The 21357-nt window shown below is 41.4% G+C and overlaps 2 protein-coding genes across 2 annotated transcripts; both read left to right on the top strand.

Moving 5' to 3' along the window:
• The first annotated feature begins 85 nt into the window (after nt 1–85).
• On the top strand, nt 86–17536 carry LOC117543295 (pre-mRNA-splicing factor ATP-dependent RNA helicase DHX16-like). The gene is made up of 21 exons (XM_034211473.1): nt 86–352; nt 1105–1307; nt 1539–1771; nt 2102–2276; nt 2379–2435; nt 2621–2875; nt 2960–3193; nt 3823–4014; nt 4219–4329; nt 4470–4585; nt 4857–5067; nt 5851–5949; nt 6336–6488; nt 7143–7283; nt 7441–7603; nt 7693–7811; nt 9879–9946; nt 10906–11068; nt 12181–12342; nt 15923–16096; nt 16850–17536. The coding sequence occupies exons 2-21, from the start codon at nt 1110–1112 to the stop codon at nt 16976–16978; spliced, it is 3153 nt and encodes a 1050-aa protein (XP_034067364.1). The 5' UTR covers nt 86–352; nt 1105–1109; the 3' UTR covers nt 16979–17536.
• A 996-nt stretch (nt 17537–18532) lies between these two features.
• Nucleotides 18533–21104, top strand: LOC117543199 (E3 ubiquitin-protein ligase RNF183-like). Its single transcript, XM_034211317.1, has 2 exons — nt 18533–18821; nt 19540–21104. The coding sequence occupies exon 2, from the start codon at nt 19580–19582 to the stop codon at nt 20552–20554; it is 975 nt and encodes a 324-aa protein (XP_034067208.1). The 5' UTR covers nt 18533–18821; nt 19540–19579; the 3' UTR covers nt 20555–21104.
• The last annotated feature ends 253 nt before the right edge of the window (nt 21105–21357 follow it).

Genomic DNA, 21357 nt, shown 5'->3' with positions numbered 1-21357 from the left:
TTAAAGTTAACACCGTGTTGTTTTCCAGATGGCCACTAGGGGACAATAAGCGCTGCAGTCTTCTTCGTTTATTTGTACATGACGTCATTCCGCTTCCTACTTCAGCGTGTGCAGAGCTAACGTTGCAAAACTTTAATTCATTATTGTTATTTGTACGGTGTTTTGTCTGGAAAAATAAAGCCACAAATACATAATTATAGACGGCTGCTAAAGGATGTATCCTTTAAGTGTTCTTACCGGGAGCTTGTGAGCTGCATCTCAAGCTAAAACAACACTTGTAGCTGGAGTTAGCTAACACACAGCCTGCTACTTCGACCATAACAACAACGTTGTTTGAGCATTTTGAGAAGCGGTAAGTGAAATCAATGAGTAGCTTATGTGTCAAAGAAAGAACTGTACGTTATTGTTTTTAATCTAAAGTTAAAGCCCACCCTGCAAAAAGAAAAGCAGACTAGCTCACTAGTGCACCATTGAAATGTAAGGTCTAGTGAACTGTCAAGGAATATAGCTAGACATACTAGTTAAGCTCTAGCTAGTATACTTTTTACTTTTCCAGGACTGTGTCAACATTTTTACTTTCCCAATTTGCATTTTACTTTCCAGAAAAACAAATGAGACTAGGTTGTATCTCTAGTTTGTACATAGTCTGTACATAGTATTCACATGTAATGCTGTGAAACACGTTGTTATTTGGACCATTTTGCACATATCTGCAAAAAACTTCAACATCTAAAAACGGCAATGCTCTTTCGTTTTAATACAAACATGTTTAACATACTTTATCTTATTTGTTTCAACGTATTGACGTCATTTTATTCTATTCTTTATTTCTATTTCTTGTTCTTTCTTATGTGTGTTTAACGAGTTTAGCTCATAGTCATTCCTTCATTTTTAAATGTTACCTTCTTTCGTCCTGCGGTAATCAACCATTTTAATTTAAAAATAAAAATCAGGGAAAATTAAAATGATGACTTTACCTATGTGTTAATAAACCACCTATTTTGGATGTTTGGTTGTAGCCACCGGCTTCCTTTATATTTTAATATTCAACATCAGCACCAGCATTAAGAAAAACGATTGTCTGTTGTTGTGATCCTTGAACAGGCACCATGGCCAATCTGGAGCAGTGGGTGAATGACCGTCTCCATGACATTCTCGGGTTGAGTGACAGATATGTGTCTCAATTCATGATCGGCACTGCAAGGAGAGCCTCCAGTTCTGAAGACTTTGTGGAGCGACTGGAGAAGACGGGCACGATTGACATTGAACCGAGTGTGGTTGCCTTTGCGAAAGAGCTTTTTGACAAGGTATGGCAAAACTCTATTATTGATGGGGTTTTTTTTCTTCTTTTTTGTCCGTGCCGTTCTATTCCTGCTATATGAAGCACATTGGGATGCATGATTGTATTACAAGTGTGAGTAAGAGTTTAATTGAGTTTAGACTTTTTGCCAAAACATACATAGTACCATAGTTGTTGTAGTTCAGTATGGTTTTGGTGGAATAAAACCTCTAACAATCTTTTACCATGCTTGTTATAGATTCCTCGCAAACAGGTTGTGGAGAAACCAGCCCGGGCGATGGAACGGGAAGCCATTGAAATGGACAAGAAGAATCGGACATACACGTTACTGGAGGACAGCGACAGTGATGGAGAAGTTGTGGTTGAGAAACAGAAAGGGAAAAAGAAAAGCAAAGATAAAGGGAACAGGAGGAAGCACATCAGACAAAAGAAAGAGAGTGAGTCTTCAAGTGAGGAGGAAGCACCTAAACGGTAATTCAGATATTCTTTTTTTCTTTTTTAAACTGTTTCCAACCAGAGAAGAAACTGTTTACACAGTCCCACCTATATTAACATTAAGAATCGACTTACCTTGGCAATATTTAAACCTGATTGTAACCTGTTAAAAACAAAACATGTAAGAAGAACACAATGAGAGATGGTGAGCAATTGGATGTAAAAAAATAAAGAAAAGAGTCGCAAATTATAAATATGTTTGTATCCAGGGACTACTACGGTTAACTTTGGGTACTTGTAATACTGGGGTGCTTTATATAACTGATGACTAATGCATGTTGTTTCCAATATCGCGGGCAATTCAAGCCAAGGGGATCAGAAGTCTCTCAAGAACAACGACGATGAAGAAGAAGAAGAAGAGTGGGAGAAGGAAGAAAGGGAGCGACAGCAGGACATTGAAGCGCGAGATGCATTTGCAGAGCGAGTGAAGCTGAAAGACAAGGACAAGACCCGCAACATAACAGAGAGGACTGACAAGAAGGTGGGAGACAAGAACATCTTCAACACATCACAGGCATTTGATCAAATGCAGCTCAATGTATCAAGCAGCTTAACATCTTCACCTTTTGTTTGTTTTCCCCAGGCGTATGAGGAAGCTCAGAAGAGGCTGAAAATGGCTGAAGACGACCAGAATAACATGGTAGACTGACGAGTTTCAAATGTTATATTGATAAACAGCATAATATGTCATGGTCACATGTGTACTTCTTAATGACTTTACCCTTAGGTGTTAAAAGATGTGGTTTGAGAGAATTAAAAAAAGTTGTTAAATATCTAACTATGTACTATAGTTTCTGATCCACCCGTTCCTGTGTTCCTCTCTAGTTGCCAGAGTTGAGGAAGCGCTCTCGTTGGGATTACCTAAAGAAGAGGGAGGCAGAGAAGCTGGAAGATTTGGAGGCAGAGATCCATGACGACGAGTACCTTTTCCATACAGACGAGCTGACTGAGAGGGAGAGAAAGGAGTTGGAATACAAACGCAACCTCCGAGACCTGGCTAAAGATTACAAGAAGGCTGGCGCCAAGGAACAGGATGAGAGGAAGAACAGATACTACATGCCGGAAGAGAAGAGAAACAAGGTGGGAACCAGGGATGTGACACTCTGAGACAATGTGCGCAAACGGTCAGCTACTAAAGTGTGCGTATGTGGTTTGATTGTTTAGGAGGTGCCACAGAGGGACCTGGAGCTGGAGGAGCATCCCATGGAGCTGGGAGGAGAGCAGGGCCGCTGGGAGGAGGAGAGGCTGAAGACGGCCTCCCTCAGCTTCGGGGCTAAGAGGGAGAGAGAGCAAGGGATGAAGCTGGAGCAGGAGAAGTACCAGCTGATCCTGGAGGAGGACGAGATGATCGACTTCGTCAGCACTGCTATCACCATGAAGGGAACTCGCACTGAAGAGGTGCGTTTCTTTTGGTACTTCTTGGTTATTCTTTTGAAAGCTCCATTTTTGTTGTGATTAAATCAATTGGGCTAGTATTTGTCCAGTCTGTTTGTTGTTCTTGATGTCACTGCTTGAGGCTAAAAGCTTGAGGGTATATTTGTGTCTACTAGCATGACAGATTTATTAGTAAGCCCAATTACCCAAGCACAGTTTTTTAACACGGAATATTCCTGGTTTGGATGCATCGATTTTAATCATTGTTTAGTGTTCAAACCGGTCGAGTAATTTTCATAGAAGGCTCTTCACAGAATTGTGATATTGCACTGATGTGTTGGAGCAAAGGCAACACCATGACAACAGTATTTTTGGTTAAAATAAACAGTTACGTTCTGATGAGATTACATTTTACATTAACGTTTTTTTAAGCGTTGAAAAAATGGCAACCGGAATAAGAGCACAGTTATAATCCCTGCAACATGGGCTCTCTTCGTCTAATTGTTTCACTTTGGAGTAGCTGCCTAGTCTAGTGCGACACCTAGTGGTAAGATGTGTCTGGTCTGTGATTTAACGTTAAAGCTAAAAACTGTGAAATAGATAATGCCAGAGATCTGAAGTAGGCCTTTTTTATGTGACTATGTTGTGTTCAGGAAGAGGAGGCCATAGCTCTGTCCCAGGCGGAGATGAAGAAACAGTCGATGCAGGAGGTCAGACGCAGCCTGCCCATCTTCCCCTACAGAGAGGACCTGCTGGCTGCCATCCAAGAGCACCAGATCCTGGTCATTGAGGGGGAGACGGGCTCTGGCAAGACCACCCAGATCCCGCAGTACCTCCTGGAACATGTGAGTGCAGTTCCTAATGTTTTACAGCATCATGGTACACTTGGTTATTAACCATGTTACTTGTAGAAACATGACCGCAATACATAACAGAAGTCCACTCAAAGGCAATAACATGAGATACAAGTCAACATAGTAATGAAGAAGTTAAGGGTATAAACAAATCCAAGTCTGTACTGATGCTACCCATCATTGTTCCTCTCTCAGGGCTACACACAAGGAGGCATGAAGATCGGATGTACTCAGCCTCGCAGAGTGGCAGCCATGTCAGTAGCTGCTAGAGTGGCTCAGGAAATGAGCGTTAAGCTGGGTAACGAGGTGAGCTTTGCACTTTTAATTATTTGTGCATTTGGCTAAAGGAAATCATTTTGGATTCACTATAATTCATGTTTTTGTGTATTAAAACGTTTGGCCGTTTTGTATTATCAGGGTTTTTATGTTTTTGTTCCTTCTTCCAGGTGGGTTACAGTATTCGTTTTGAGGACTGCACATCAGAGAGGACAATTCTCAAGTACATGACAGACGGCATGCTGCTCCGAGAGTTTCTCACTGAGCCTGACTTGGCCAGCTACAGGTAATGCAAAAAAGGAGATAAATATCTTCTCATCAGGTTTTCCTTTTTAACCTGGTTTGATTTCAGCATTCATTTTTCATTTTTTGTCTTTGAAAGATAGCGGTTTTCATTCATTTTGCTCTCCTGACCACACCCCTCATCACACGAAACACATTCAACTTTTAATTTGGGTCAGGCGTTTTGGAAATATCAGTTAGTATTTATTTCATTAACACCCTCCACTGACATCCCTATGTGTACCTGTATGTTTTGTCCTCCCGTCGCCCTGCAGTGTAGTCATCATAGACGAAGCCCATGAGCGGACGCTCCACACAGACATCCTGTTCGGTCTGATCAAAGACATCGCCCGCTTCAGGCCCGACCTGAAGGTGCTGGTGGCGAGCGCCACTCTGGACACCGAGCGCTTCTCCTGCTTCTTTGACGACGCGCCTGTCTTCAGGATCCCTGGCAGGAGGTTCCCCGTGGATATCTTCTACACCAAAGTAGGAACTAGCATATCAATTTAGTTTGATTATATTACATTATATCTGGTAATTAGTGAATGTTGTCTGCTTGATGAAAAAGGGACAGCGAAATAAAACACTGTATGAAATATTGCCACTATATCTTATTAACACAAAAGTATAATTAAGATGATATCAACATTTTATTTTCAAAGATCACTGCTTTTGTTAATACCAGTTTATCATGATAGAACACTATTTATTCTATAGTTTCCCTTATTTATAATATTTCTTACTTTAACAAATATGAATGAACAATAGATAAATAAGGTTGTGATGAGTAAAGTCATCATACTAGAGCCAGGGACAGATGTACAGTCTCTATCACTCTCAGATGTTATCACTATGGGGAAATTCAAGTCCGTCTTGAAGGACAGAGAACAAGAAACCATTGGTAGATGTGAGTGCTCGTATATACCAACATTTAAGTCGTTTTAAATGTAGCCAGTTTTGAATGATTTTTATTTTATTTTGCATATTGACTGGCTAATGTTATTTGTGTTTTACAGCTGTATTTGTCTGCCTGTATTGTCTGTGTTAATTTGCTGCCCTTCTTAGCCAGGTCGCTCTTGGAAAAGTCTTTACCTGGTTCAATAAAGGATATATATATATATATATATATATATATATATATATTTATGTGGGTCACCAAAAAGAAAAATATGACCAAAGTTCCTCAGGGTCAAATGAAACTATATAATCTCTGCTTGCAAAGATCAAACTGTCCTGTTGATGTTCGTGTCTGTGTGTTGTGTCGTCAAGGCTCCAGAAGCAGACTACCTGGAAGCTTGCGTGGTGTCGGTGCTTCAGATCCACGTCACCCAGCCGCCCGGAGACTGTCTGGTCTTCCTCACTGGACAGGTATTGTTCATCAAGATTTTTATCAAGAGATTTAAAGTTTTGGAAACGATTGTAATGGAAGATTGGGGGTCTTCTCAGTATTTTGTATGTTATATCTTCATTGGTCGATTTTGGAATTAATCATTAAGATATATTCACCTCAAAACTCCTCAGCCTGTTTGTACAGACATATAAGCTTCCTTGTTTACGTCTTTAGCACATTCAAGACATGGTTCTAACTATAATGTGTGTCTGAGAGTGCTGTATGGTTCAGTTTAGAACAACCAGCGTTAACCAGTTCAGTTCGATCAGGTTGATGTGAAAAAGGCCAAACAAACTCTTGCTGACTAAACGACTGTATCAAGAAAAGGAAAAAGGAGATACCGACCTCTTGTGTTTTCTTGCAGGAGGAGATTGAAGCGTGTTGCGAGCTGCTTCAGGAGAGATGCAGGCGACTTGGATCTAAGATAGCCGAGCTGCTGGTCCTTCCCATCTACGCCAACCTGCCGTCAGACATGCAGGCCAAGATCTTCAACCCCACCCCGCCTGGAGCCCGCAAGGTGAGACCATGTCTTCATTTCTGTGAACAATACTTAAATAACTGCTATTAGTTCCCTTTCCAATTATATAAGAATAAGATGAACCTTTTATTAATCCTTGTGGGGAAATTCAGTAGTTTAACAGCAACAGGGTAAGGATGAAAAACAGGACAGCACAGATTCAAAAGATCCAAATTAAAAATGATAAAATAAGAAATGAATTAAAATGAACATATAGACATATTGGGTCATAGATACATATTAGATATATTTACATGTGTGTGTGAAAACAGTGTATTTGTGTCATATCTTGGGTGTAGTAGATCCCTGTAGGATTAATTTCATCTTGGCAGAAACAAATGGTCAGTAAACTATGAGAACATATAACATATCTTAATATAAATTAACACAATAGATCTCTCAGTTAATAAGCAAGATGAACTGTCCATGATACATGTATCTACCTACCAATAGAGGCTGCTGTAGTACAATGGGATTTGTTTTAGAGACTTAGTCTCCTAGTTTTCTTGTGCTGTTCAGTAGATTAAAGCCTTGGTGTCTTTATCACATCTTTGTTCCCTTTGTTTAACTGGACTTAATCTTCCTCCTGCTTTGTTTGAACGTTGCTTACTCACTTTATCACTTGGCACTGTGTGTTCTCTCTATCAATCCCAGGTGGTGGTTGCTACCAATATAGCAGAAACCTCCCTCACCATAGATGGCATCATCTACGTCATTGACCCCGGATTCTGCAAACAGAAGAGTTACAACGCCCGCACCGGCATGGAGTCCCTAATCGTAACGCCCTGCTCCCGGGTAAGCTTAACAAACAGGGAGTCTATGTTGAAGTGAGGTGGAGAGGTTTTCAAAAGTCCCTTACGCAGGCTAAAGCTGGGATATTTTAGAAAGGCTAATTATTAGTGCCTGTAAACGTTTTGTCACCTCCTGCTGTCTGTCTCTGTTTCACTCTCAGGCTTCAGCCAACCAGAGAGCAGGCCGTGCAGGCAGAGTGGCTGCTGGGAAATGTTTCAGGCTTTACACAGCCTGGGCCTTTAAACATGAGATGGAGGAATCGACTGTGCCCGAGATTCAGAGGACCAACTTGGGAAATGTCGTCCTGCTGCTGAAGAGTCTAGGTGTGTGGGGGATCCACTCTCTGGTGGGACATAGAGACCAATAAACTGATTTTGTGGATGTGCAATAAGGTATTCCTTTTTGCTTGCAGGCATCAATGACCTCATTCACTTTGACTTCATGGACCCACCTCCTCACGAGACTCTGGTGTTGGCGCTGGAGCAGCTCTACGCCCTGGGAGCGCTCAACCACCTCGGAGAGTTGACCAAGGTACAGACTCAGGGCCCACAAACTCCCTTTTACACTTATTAGTAGATTAATTTGTTATTCATATAACAACATGCATCAAATATGTCACATTTGATGTGAAAGGGCTCAGTCATGGGGTGAACCTACAGAGAAATATCACCTGAATCTGAGGCTCCCCTCAGCTTTGCAGAGCTTTAAAAGCCCGGGAACTGCAGGTTTCTTTTTCACAAAACTGTGTCTCAGGACTTCTTAACATTTAACAACCTATTAATGTGTCGTACCCACTTAACGGGAAGAAACTCAGCTAACTGACGGTACGAGCCATTTTTACCGAAACAAAACACAAGTCTCACAAGAAGCGTCTAAATGAGCCCTGAGCGAAAAAATGCTGACGCACTTAGCACAGAACTCACGGTAGAAACACTTTATTACTTATCGGATCTGCACAAATAAGATATCAGCTAGCAAGCTGAGATTCCACAGATTCTAGAGGTATTAGTATCATCACTGTGCGATCAAAACTCGCGGCAGGGGAAGCGAACCCAGACATCACACGGCGTAGCTTTACGGAGCAAAAACGGGACATTGTGTAACCTTTGCTGTTGTTCTGATCAAAAGTCGTGTTCAATGGCATTAAAACGATAAAAGCGCTGCTGAAGGTTAATCCATAGGTTTATCCAATGTGTCGGTCACTTTGAATGATTACTGATAATCCGTCTTCATATTTATGGCAAAAACTGAGTTTTCATATATAGCTATTATGATAGCTACGAGAGTGTATGACAGCTTCCGGTTTTGGGCATTCTGGCTGCGCATCACTCATTCACCAATGTGTAATGTTTAGATTTGAAGAACTTCCCTTCGATTCTATTGGCTCTAACGGTTAGAAAGAGATGTCAATCATCATCGACCAATGGGTTCCAGAGATATGGAAAATCCACCCAAATGACCCCAGAAGTGTTTTTTTTTCTCTAAATACTTTCTAAAAGGTCAAATGTCACTTGTTTTGCATCAATCTTGATACAGGGTACTTATTATATGTTATAGTTTGGATTCCTAAAGCTTTTAGTCTACTAACCCATCATTCAAGGTTGGTTTTCACTATAAGTAATGTTTTATTTTTGGACGGACACTATAATTTACATTTTTTTTACTGTGTTCAATCTGAATTTACTTTAAAATAAAAAACATCTATATTGATTCTGACTTTTCTACATCTAACTTACAGCTTTCTCATTACTTTGAGATTTTTTTTTTTTTAATTTACCTCTTTTAGAAGTGAAGATATAGTCATTTGTTGTGGGCATGTCATTCTCGAGCCTGAGGCCTTAAAAACAGGCTCAGGGCTCAACAGGTGGTCCACTTCTTATGTTTGGTTAACTCCGGCTGCTCTCATGGCTTTGCTTTTGGCTGCAGCAGGCTCCTGATTTCAGTAAAAGATCTGTAAAGTAGCACCTAACACCTCCTGCTCAGCTCCCGACAACAGACAGAGATAGTTAGCGACTATCTGGTGAAGTTAGTGGAGCATTTATCAACTAAAAGCCAGATGTACAGTCACCATAGTTACACTATTAGACCTGTGTCCCGTTTTTCTAGTGTTACACGTTTTTTGAGTAATTAAGTACCCTAACCCCCTAAAAACCTTTCACAATACAACAATCATTGTCATATCAAGCAAGTACAACAAGCAATCGGTGAATTATTCCACCCAAATGATCTTTATCTCGCACTCGAGTCAGTAAGTAGAAATAAGAACCATCTTTTACATTCTTAACTTTTACAACACAAACAAGATACGTACATTTTGCACAAATAATCTGTCTATCTTCATGCTGAGCATCTACATATTTGCATGACAGACTGTGCATACCTGAGGTTTTTGACACCTGACATCCCGCACACAACTTAAAGCTGTTATTTCCAGGCTTGTGTTGTTTGTATGTGATCAACAAATATGTGAGGATGTTCTTTAGAGAGTGTTGGTGAATGCATCACTACTTTCTTTCATCGGGTATTTGTTTATTTAATGAACTAATTAAGTATTTCATTGTTTATCTTATCTGTTTGTTTTTGTTTGTCTGCCGTCAGCTGGGACGCAGAATGGCTGAGCTCCCGGTGGACCCCATGCTGAGCAAGATGATTCTCGCCTCCGAGCAGTAAGTCTCCAGTCTGATAAAGAAGCATAATCCTTCGACGCATTACCAGATAATAACAAACAAACCAAAATGTTATTTAAATTGGATGAACAGCAAACGGGGAACTTGGTATTTGTTGTAAATAAAGAATTTAAGATTGATCACTGTACTGTTCTCGTTTTCAACGTGTGGATATTGAAACTTAACAGCCAGCTAAACTCTCCTCAGCATCATTCCTCCAAGTAACAGGCAGGTGTTGTATTTGGGAGGATGCTGAGGAGAGTTTAGCTGGCTGTTAAGTTTCAATATCCACACGTTGAAAACGAGAACAGTACAGTGAAATGATAATGCCACGTTTTGGGCTTAGAATGAAGGATGGATGGGGATTCTGCAGCGAGTGCTCCCATTACATGCTTATTGCATTAGTGTCCATGTGTAAAAAGACTTCCTGGAACTTAAGGAAGTGGTCATAGCCACAAAGGAAGTGCCATCTCTTTCAAAGTACATTTCAAAATAAAAGCTGCATTCTAACTGCTAATACATTCTTATTTGTGTTCCATGACAATAACCTCTTAGGGAGGAATGGTTAAACAAGTCGTGTTGCCTACTTTGTGATAAAAAACAAGTTCAAATTTGAGCTTTTGTTACTCTTAATATATCAACGTGAGAAAAACTGCTTTAGATAAAGAAAGTCGAATCTGTCCAGTGTGTGAGCTGCCAGAAATAAGAAAATAAGTCTTTTGGTATGCCCTTTGTATTGTAGCTTTGTGACCTTTTGTTAAATGATATAAAAGGATGCATTTGGGTTACTGGATATGAACAACGTAAATCTTCCAAAAATGGTTTATTGTTATTAAGTGAATGCATTTGAGTCCAAAGTAAAAGCTTGTGTACTTCAGAGGTGGCTTATCAATATTGTTTCTGCTTTCTCTCTCTGCAGTTTTATACATTTCTTTCAATTGTTCTCCATCTCCTTCCAGATACAAGTGTTCGGAGGAAGTGTTGACGATAGCAGCCATGCTGTCGGTGAACAACTCTATTTTCTACCGGCCCAAAGACAAGGTGGTACATGCCGACAACGCCAGGCAGAACTTTGTGGTGCCAGGAGGAGACCACATGGTGCTGCTCAACGTCTACACACAGGTAGAAACACCGCAGCGGTTACAGTTGAAGACATGTTCAAAATACAATTCAAAAGAGTAATGCAATCCAAACCTGCCTGAAAACCTGTCTTTGTGAAGCTTATGTAGTTAGTGTTCATGATTGGTGTCTAATGGAAACAACTAGGAATGTTCATATTATCTTTGACCCGGTAGACAACTATTTAGTGTATGTCAAGGTAAGCATGTCTTTACATCCGTCTATTTTAAGACTTGTTTAGACCGGCTGAGGAATAATAAACTACTAGGCTGTTAACTAGCGATAAAAGTAATTGCTTAAAAGACAGGATTTTAATTGTTTCTAAGATTAAACAATGACACATTTAATTAGCCATCAGTATGATTCATCCTTTGGTGAATGTGTGTACAAACTTTAATCCATCCCACAGCTGTTGAGATATTTCAGTCTTGGATATAGTGATGGGTCTTCCTCCGTAGCATGACTTTGTTATACATCTCTTAAATCCTCAAATAACTCTTGTAGGAACGACATCCCAGTGGCCAACCGTCAGGGCCTTCAAGGTATTCAGAGAATACCCTGGAACACTCAGATAAAACAAACGAAAAATGGATTTAATTATATAAATAAAATGTATGTCAAATGAATAAATGAGAATCGTATCTGTGTTGTTGATCTGTAATATTACAGTGTTACGTTGATTTGTAACGTTTGGCGCGGCGGAGGATGTACTGTGTGTGTGTGTGTGTGTGTGTGTGTGTGTGTGTGTGTGTGTGTGTGTGTGTGGTGTGTGTGTGTGTGGTGTGTGTAGTGTGTGTGTGTGTGTGGTGTGTGTGTGTGTGTGGTGTGTGTGTGTGTGTGTGTGTGTGTGTGTGTGTGTGTGTGTGTGTGTGTGTGTGTGTGTGTGTGTGTGTGTGTGTGTGTGTGTGTGTGTGTGTGTGTGTGTGTGTGTGTGTGTGTGTGTGTGTGTGTGTGTGTGTGTGTGTGTGTGTGTGTTGTGTGTGTGTGTGTGTGTGTGTGTGTGTGTGTGTGTGTGTGTCTACAGAAGGTCCAGTTGTCCACTGCGACATCCCCATGTTGGTAGCCATTGTTTAATCTCCAAAGTACTAACTGAGTGATGATGCTTTGTCCCTCAGTGGCTGGAGAGCGATTACTCCACACAGTGGTGCTACGAGAACTTCATCCAGTTCCGCTCCATGAGAAGAGCCCGGGACGTCCGGGACCAGCTGGAGGGTCTGATGGATCGCATAGAGGTGGAGGTGGTGAGCTCCCATGGAGAGACCATGCCCATTCGAAAGGTCAGTGAAGCCCTCTTCCCACAGCACGAAAACACACTAACACCTGCCAACATCTGGCCCGTCTCAGGTGGAAATCAGCCTACAATAATTCCCTGGACAAATGATTGAAATGCAGTAGAGACGGGGCACAATGTTACTTGACCCACGTTGAACTGAATATATAATTAAGAAAATCAAAGTATTTAATTTATTAATATAAAAACTAGGGCCGGGACTCGATTAAAAAAATTAATCTAATTAATTAGAGGCTTTGTAATTAATTAATCGAAATTAATCGCATTTTTAATCGCATATAAATATTTGACCTGAGAACAGTGAGAAGCAATTTTTTTCACATGGATTTTAGTATACCATTAGGCGCATTCACACCGCAGTACTTTTCCCACAAAGGTTCATGAGAATTTAGTTCATGAGAACTCTTTGAACCTGGGGGTGGATTAGGCAAATGAAGCCGCTGACGTCACTTCTTCTTCTTCTGCTTTGGGTTTACTGGCAGGCCGCAAACCACTTCACGGCGTATACTGCCGCCCAAAGTCCCCGGCCGGAAGTCCCCGGAGTTAGGGACTGGCTTCAGTAGAAGCTGCTGGGACTCCCAGCAGCTTCTACTGAAGCCTTCCGAGTAAATCGCCAGAACGCCGACACCTCCTCATCTCCACCGCTCCCATGTTTTATTTTGTGTTGCCATAAGTTAGTCTCTCTGCGTTTCTGCGCTGGGCTAATGCTAATAATGCTAATGCGAGGATAATAAAATGGCGGCTTCACCAAACTTTTTGGGAGTTTTACGGGGCGTGGTTTGCAATCCTTCCAGCCAATCAGAAATATAGCTCTTTTCTCACAAGAGAGCCGTACGAAAGTCCCTGCTCTCTAGCAGCTCTCTGCTCTCTAGCAGGGACTTTCGTGGGGGGTAAAATGGTTCTCATGAACTAATTTTAGTACCGGCTCTTTTTGGTGTGAACCATAGACTGTATGGTGTGAATGCGATAAAAGAGGCTAACGTCCACGCTAGCTTCCACGCTAGCTGCTATATGTTTTGCATTGAGGTGATACTTGAGGCTTGATGTGCTGCGGTGATATGCGAATTCCTTTTTGCATAATTTGCACACAACCGTGCTCTTATCGACGCTTCCATCCGTCCGTTTTTTAAAACAACATTTCCCACTGTTGTTCACTGTGGTTTGTTGTTGTCTGAAGTCATGAACGTTAGTTGGTGCTCCAGTATAATCGGTACGCCTGAAACTCATCCAGTGAGAAACGTTCCGCGGTGCAAAAATAAGTGCGATTAAAATGCGTTAATTTTTTTAACGCGTTAATTTTTGTGTAATTAATTAATCTTAATTAACGCGTTAAAGTCCCGGCCCTAATAAAAACATAACAATGTCTTTGTCAAAGTTACAAAACTTCATGGACAACAAAGAGTTATTTTACCTTGATTATCATCGTAAAATCAACTTCATTCAAACTCAACATGACACAAAATAAAACATTCAGCTGTTCATCCATTTCTACTGCTTCAAACATGACACTACAAAAAGAGAAACAGAAAGACATATTTGTCTACTGGCATGTAGACCGTGTTAAGCAGGTTCCCCTACATTTAAAAACGGCATCAACTCGCTTATTTTGACGGAACAGTTGTTGTGTAGAGACCACTGATGTTTTAATATGGTTTCCTGACAAAAAACATGAAACCTCAACCATGAGCCCAGATGTTGTGATCATGGCCACGTCCTATAGATATGTTGCTAGTTTGCAGGCAGCAGAGTTTTTTTCTCTCACTGTTAAAGGGAGGCATTTGTAGCAACTAGAACAACGGTAGAATGCAGACAGATAAGCACTGAAGAGGTTAACCTTTGACAAACAAGACCAACTGATACATTCTGAAATCATGGCGAAGATGTTGCCTTTTCTACAGAGACAAACACTGCCTCCAGTCAATATTTGCTTCCTTTCGTTGTTCCTCAGGCTTAACAATGTAAAGGTTAACAACCTAAGACGAGTGACAAGTGTTTAAAACTTGACACAGGAGGTCCGAACTGTGATAACACACAGACGATTTCAAGCTGCTCATTTTAGCTTTAAACGCTCCGTCAGCATAACATTTATGTTAAATGATTTCCTCAAATGAATCCTGTTTGTCTCCAGGTCAAAGGTTACCATCGGATATAGCCTACTTTTGCTGAAGAACACTTTTAGCGAGTGGATGCTTCCTTTCACAACAGATTTATATCAAGATAATGGACTCTTATAAAATTATAAAGTAAGCTGGTAAGCCGGTTCAAATCCGAGCCAGCCGAACATTTAGGCTATGTCCTCCCCTCTGACTCCCCCTTTAACTCTAAGATCTCCAATAAAAGCCCTTTGGCTCAAACAATAAGGAAGTGTAAGAGTACAAGCTACAACATCCCTGAACAGAGGCTGTTGTAGCCGTCTTATATCAGTGTCCGTTCCGTGTGTGTTGTGAACGCACCCCTAAACCTCTTGAGATAAGAAAGGGCGTTTGTTTTATTAGTTGGGTAACACCTTCTTTCATCACATGCAGTGTGTGAAAAATCCTGAAGACAAATAATTAACAAATATAAAGCTAATGAAATGATATTATAAACTCTAGTTGTCACCACGTTTCCAAACATGTATCAGTCTACGAGATTTGATCCATAAAGAAGCTGATAACATTGTGTGAGTTCCTTGTTTTAAGCTGGGGGGCGCTGACACCCCCATGCTTACATGCAACTGGCAAGTGACTTGTATTTTGAGGCAAAATTACAAAAATAATCTAGATCTGCTTTTCTTATTGCATGACTGATGTGTGATAGGTGTTATCTGTCAGGTCCCTTGTAAGCATTAGTTTTGTGAACACACCCAACTCCACCTGGCCTAGATAACAGCCGCTGTGGAAAGTTTGCCTGCATCTTGAAACGAGGTTGGAAAAACAGGTCCTGATGTTATGTTACGTATCTGTTATAAATTCACAAAAGAAACCCAACATCAATCATAAATCCTCACATGTTGTTAACCTTAAGAGAATTCATTATCTGCTGTTCCTGCTTTGATTCCTTGGCGGTTATTTACCGACTGGATGCAGGTTTTCCCCCTTTGAGTCATGGCAAGATGGCAAACAACAATTGTTTTAGTAACACTGCATCACTGTTGCGTCAAAGACTGTGATCATTCAGAGTCCATTAAGAGAAGAGCACATTTCTTGAGGGAAAACCTAACGATGAGTTATAAGCCACAAAAGCTCTTAGTGCTGGATTGAAAACAAAAAGGTCATATTAACTTTCTCTATTACAGATTTTTGTGGGGATAAAAATCAATCCGTTATTTGAACAAATTGAAAAAAAAATTCTCTTCTCTCAAAAAACGCATGTTTCTACAGGATGGCAAACTCTTATGCTGTACTTCCTATACTAATAACAAGCGAGTCAAAGCATTAACACCTTTTTGACATTCCTCTTTAATTGTTAAGTATCTCAAAAGTCCTCACATACTGGGCTTTATCACATTGTAATGACACATCTGCAATCCAACTGTATGAATCAGGAATCGGCTTTCATTGACCCCTCTCTCGTCTGTCTCCCAGTCGGTGACTGCAGGATATTTCTACCACACGGCACGACTGAGCAAAGGCGGATACAAGACGGTGAAGCACCAGCAGACGGTCTACGTCCACCCCAACAGCTGTCTGTTCGAGGAGCAGCCCCGCTGGCTCATCTACCACGAGCTGGTCTTCACCACCAAGGAGTTCATGAGACAGGTCCGTCTGCTCAAGATGTCACAATGTTTACTATGAAACACTAAATCTCTTTTCAATACCTGCAGAGATTGGAGATTATTGTTGTTGCTGTACTGCATGTCTGCTAGGGGTGGGAATCACCAGGCTCCCCACGATACACAAGATTTTCATGGGCATAACTACACTGTAGCAATGTTCGTATGACTAAATAAAGAACCTTGATACGATACTATCGTGATTCTATGGTATGCTAAGTATTGGGTTACCATATATTGCGCATATAATTTGATATATATGATTGCATGATATATTGGGTTCCAGTGTCTTTAACATGTGACAAAAGCTTTCGTTGTCACAACGCTGTATGGACGCAGGTCTTTGCACATCAAGTAGGTGATTGATTGAGTTATTTTCTTAGCTCGCTCAGAATTTGATGGTAGCTTTGCCAAGCTTATTTGGATTTGCAATATGAATAGTTTATATAATAAAAATATCGATACTTGGCATCCGTGTATCAATACAATATCCCCACGCAAAGTAACGCGATACTATGCTGTTATTTCCCCCACCCCGAATGACCGTCGTGATGAACCACAGAAAAAGATATTTTTAAAAATGCAAATAACATAGACACACACACCTTTCAGTGTGACAAGTGTGACGTCCTGGACAGAAAACTGCTTGTATGAATGAGACTGCACTTTAATGAGGAAGTGTTCCTGTACAATGTTTTACTCCCTGTATTTGATATACTCTCTCTCTTCCTGCATGTAGGTTATTGAGATAGACAGCAGCTGGCTTCTTGAAGTGGCTCCTCACTACTACAAGAGCAAAGAGCTGGAGGACAGCAGCAGCAAGAAGATGCCTCGCAAGCAGGGCAAAGCTAAAGAGGAGCTGGGCTGAAGAGAGGCCCGAAGCTCAGAGGACAGATGGTGAAAATCAAAAGAGTGGGGGGCTCACTCCCACCCTCTCTCAGGGCAGGGTCAACGTGACAAAATGACTATTGGAAATTTCATAAAATTAAATGAGGAAAAGTTTGGAAAATGTAGTGTCAGCTACAGTCTATGGTTCTAGCCTGTCTCCACCTGTTTGTCTTCAATTGTTTTCTTCTGTGACTGGAGATGACATTTTGTACTAAATGTGTAGCCTAAACACACATGAGGAGCAGTGGGTGGGTCACAGACAGAGGCTGGTTTAATCATAAGCCAACCACAAGGAAACATTGAAGCACCTGGAGTTTCCTGCATTGCAACTGCGGTCCCAACTCACTGGGAGGATTTTTCACAAGACTGCTGCTTTGTTTCCCGGGTGCTTTTTGTGAAACCGGCACACTGTTAAAGTGTGTAAGTTACAGAGGAGCCTCCACCAAACTGAAAAGACTCATTTCCAAATCACACATGTGTGAGGCTCCTTATCTTGTTTATTTTCCTTTTTCTACAGCAATAAAGTTTTACAACCACTTCTTTTTGTCAGTTGCTTCCCTGCTCTGTAATTAGTCACCACTAATCGTTCACCTTTCAAGATCCCCCAACTCGGCTTTCCCTCTGCTTTTTCATTTCACCAGGAAGTTACTTCTATTTTTTTACAGGTTATATTTAAATGCTGCATTCAAATAGCCTTCTATAATTATTTTGTCATACTGGCTAAGTCATGGATCACAGGGCCTCTTCACGCTCATTTGAGATATTTTACATAATCACTATTTGTGCATAGAAACTCCCAATTCTCACAGAAGTTATACTTTCATCTAGTTTTTTTCACTTGAACTGAATTCAACATATGTATACTTCATATAATACAAATACAGATTTCTTCTGGATCTTGGTGTGCCTCGGACAGCCGGGTGTAGTACGTAATTCAAGAGTGACACAGCCGTTTTGAGGGAGAGCTGTGTAACAAAGCAAACAAATCGGTTTTATGTGTTAATCTTATTGCTGTTTATATTTAAATACATGCATTGTATTGTCAGCCGGGATGTATTCTCGGTCATTCATTTGGTTCAGATAGAAAGGGAGTAACTGGTTTTGAGCAGAAATGAAGGCTTAAGTTAGGCAGCTGCTCTTGTTTGGGTAGTAATGTGTTAATAGCGGCTGGAGGTATGGCAGGTATGAGCCGCTGATACCTGCAGTGTTGACAGTACTGAACCCTTGTCTTTTTATGCAGCGACTGTGACATTTTCCAAACACTTGCTGCTGTTTTTCTTGATGCACATAAAGTCACATAAAGCATTATAAACCACTTGACCCTTCATACCACCTTTCTGATTTTAATTGCTCATCAGTTAAACAACAAACAATGAGAAATGTTTGATTTGTATTTTTCAAAAGGAAATGGAGCTGTCACATGCAGAGCAGTCTCTAAGTTATACTATCAGTATCACATGGGGTCTGCTGGGTGAGTGGACCCACATGAGTTCTCTCTGACCTGCTTATCTAAACATGCTACACACCGACACAATAAAGAAGCACCGGCTCACACAGCTGGTCCAACTGGTCCGACCAGAAGAGAGAGAGAAGGGGTGTGTTCAGAGGAGGCAGTGCGGCGTTACAGTTAGAAAACAAGATATGAGAGGAAACATATCCGATCAGGAGAGCAGGCACTGCAGGGAGACCAAAATACTTCAGAGGAAAGCTTTTATAGTAATGAAGTTTGGTGATTTGCACGTTTCCAATGCTCTGATACCCAAAAGGATTATTCTACTTGTGAGATTATCTCAAGGTGATCGGACATTAACCTACCTCAGCAGGTCAGTGTGTGTGTGTGTGTGTAATATATAATATATATTCTGTCAAATTATTTACTTCCCTGTTCTTTGTCATCAAACGTTTTTTTCTCTGCTAGCCTGCTGGTTTCAGCCGGCAAATGTCAATTATTTTAAAGATCCTTAAATCCTGAATATTCCATAACCTACAGGTTACAATTAAACGTTGTCAAGTTGTTGCATACGTCAACAATGTATTTTGTTTAATTTGAAGGAAATCTGCTGCTCAATAGTTAATTGTGAGCCAGCTGCAAGGTAAAAACTGAGTTAATGACTAACTTTGTAAGATGGATGGGTATTATGGAATGTTTACATGACATTCCAAAAAAATGACGCCTTCGTTTAGTTTACCTTTATGGGTTTCAACCATAGACTGTATATACACCTGCTACCCACTAAGAAAACAGGGTCGTAAAATATCTCCATTTACTTCTAACTATCTGAAGAACTTATGTTTCCTGATTCCTTCTGGGCAGGAAAACCTATTAAACAAATATGGTGGCACAATATCATGTTGAATAAATGAATCAAATCAACAGATAACCCTTTAATACAACAGAGATGTAGATAGCAATAGATTAGGCATTATTGCGCCATCATCGTGAAACAGCAATGTTGTGCAGGTAAATTCCTAAAGTCTGTTTCCTGCTCTGCGGGTTTCTCTGAGTCAGTAAACTCATTCACGTTTTTTTATCTTTTACAGATTCCATCCGGCACTCAACCTCTAACACAATCCCTCCAACATGAGCGATGAGAGGGAGAGACACAGGCCCGAAGGGAGCAATGGGGACAGACCAGTCCCCAACGTCAAACCAAAACTCGGCCAGAAAGAGAGCAACACCAAGGAGGACATGTGGAAGAAGGAGAAGCCTGCGAAGGTGAGGAGATCCAGGAGTTCTGACTCGGATAGGGTGGAGAGAGGCAGGAGGAGAGAGCGAGAAAGGCACCAGGGAGAGAGGAGGCGGCGGGGGAGGAGTGAGGAAGTCCGGGGACGAAACAGAAAAGGGGGAGAGAGCATTGGGAGGAAGGTGAAGCCCCCTGAAAATGATGTGGAGGACACTGAGTGTGCTGTGTGTTTCTGCTCCTACGATAACATCTTCAAGACCCCCAAGCTGCTGGCGTGCGGGCACACCTTCTGCCTGGAGTGTCTCGCTCGCATCAACGTCACCTCCCCTGAGCTCAAGACCCTGTGCTGCCCAGTGTGTCGAGAGCTGACCGAGCTCCCCCACGGCCAGGACCTGCCCCGCCTGGGCAACAACGAGGACATCATAGGCAAACTCCCCCCAGAGATGCAGAGAATCCTGTCCATCCGATTCAAACGCAGCAAGGGACAACTGCTCCTGAAGAACCGTCCCCACAACAGCCCCATCAAACCCAAGATCCTCACCCTGCCTAAAAAGAGCCAAGGTGGCCAGGTGACAGCAGGTAGGGACCTCCCCTTGAGTGCTCTGGAGCAGGGATTAGCCCCCGCCACTATGGTGGACGTAGGTAGGCCACCCAGCAGGGTCAGAGGTCGTATGCGCCGTTTGTTCCGCTCGGACCAGTGCTACTACATGGTGGTGGCGTCCATCATCACCATCACTGTGGCGCTCATGCTGGTGGGGATTCTGGCCTTTGTGGTCATACCGAATGTAGGGATGGCCATAGACAATGGGAACCACACATCACACCTTCACCCAGATGAACACAATCCAGGGCCTGGAGTCCCTGGACCCTGAAGGGGGTCAGGGGGGGGGTACGAGCTGCAGAGATGAGACTAACGTGAAGGGCTGGAATATCACAGAAATGATTGTGAACATTTTTGCCTCTTTTTGTCCTCTTGAAAAAAGAAGAAACTGCACTAGGACACATTTAGGCCATGCAGTGTCGTACATAATGAAGGTAAACAAGGGCAGCAACATTTTTTTAAACAAAGGACACACAGGCTCAAAGTTGCTGGGACAAACAGGGCAAACAGGGCCAGCATGTTTCTTCTTTTTTGTCTCTCTCTTTTCTAAACTGTGTAAAGTGTAAAGAAACTGTCCATGATGATTAATAATCTGTAAATGTACTAAATGCTGTGATGAAAATACTTGAGTATCTTTTGATTGCATCAAGTTGATTGCCAATATTCGTTCAGGTTTTCTCGTTCTTACAACATTTTTTAATAAGGGCCAAGTCATTGTACTAGCCAGCCAGTGAATGTTTATTTATTTGTATATAAAAAGGATCTGGACTTTTGTATTCCCCGTGGTATCATCCAATAAAGTTCTATTTGACATTTTGAAAGCTCATCTCTAAATATTTTTAATATTTCATTTGTATAAACTAATCTACATTTTGTTGTTCTTCTCTGTGAGTATAGCATAATGATGACTGTCCGTTTTGCCCTCTATCAAGTGGGAACAGAGTTGTTTCCTATTGCGTTTCCAGAACCTGTATGTCTTCCTCAGACACTGAATACCCTCTGGTGGTGTGTAAACAGACGTGTATACAGGGTGGCTTGAATACTACATTTCTACTCAGTGGCTCCTCTCGGTTG

Source organism: Gymnodraco acuticeps, unplaced genomic scaffold (genome assembly GCF_902827175.1).
Source record: "Gymnodraco acuticeps unplaced genomic scaffold, fGymAcu1.1, whole genome shotgun sequence".
NCBI lineage: Eukaryota > Metazoa > Chordata > Actinopteri > Perciformes > Bathydraconidae > Gymnodraco > Gymnodraco acuticeps.
This window is presented reverse-complemented; position numbering and strand designations above follow the sequence as displayed.

Bases quoted from the DNA above. Each gene is read 5' to 3' on its own strand.
- LOC117543295 (XM_034211473.1), top strand. From the start codon at position 1,110: ATGGCCAATCTGGAGCAGTGGGTGAATGACCGTCTCCATGACATTCTC. The intron at 1,308-1,538 runs GTATGGCAAAAC...TGCTTGTTATAG, and splicing joins CGAAAGAGCTTTTTGACAAG to ATTCCTCGCAAACAGGTTGT. The intron at 11,069-12,180 runs GTAGAAACACCG...TTTGTCCCTCAG, and splicing joins TGCTCAACGTCTACACACAG to TGGCTGGAGAGCGATTACTC.
- LOC117543199 (XM_034211317.1), top strand. From the start codon at position 19,580: ATGAGCGATGAGAGGGAGAGACACAGGCCCGAAGGGAGCAATGGGGAC.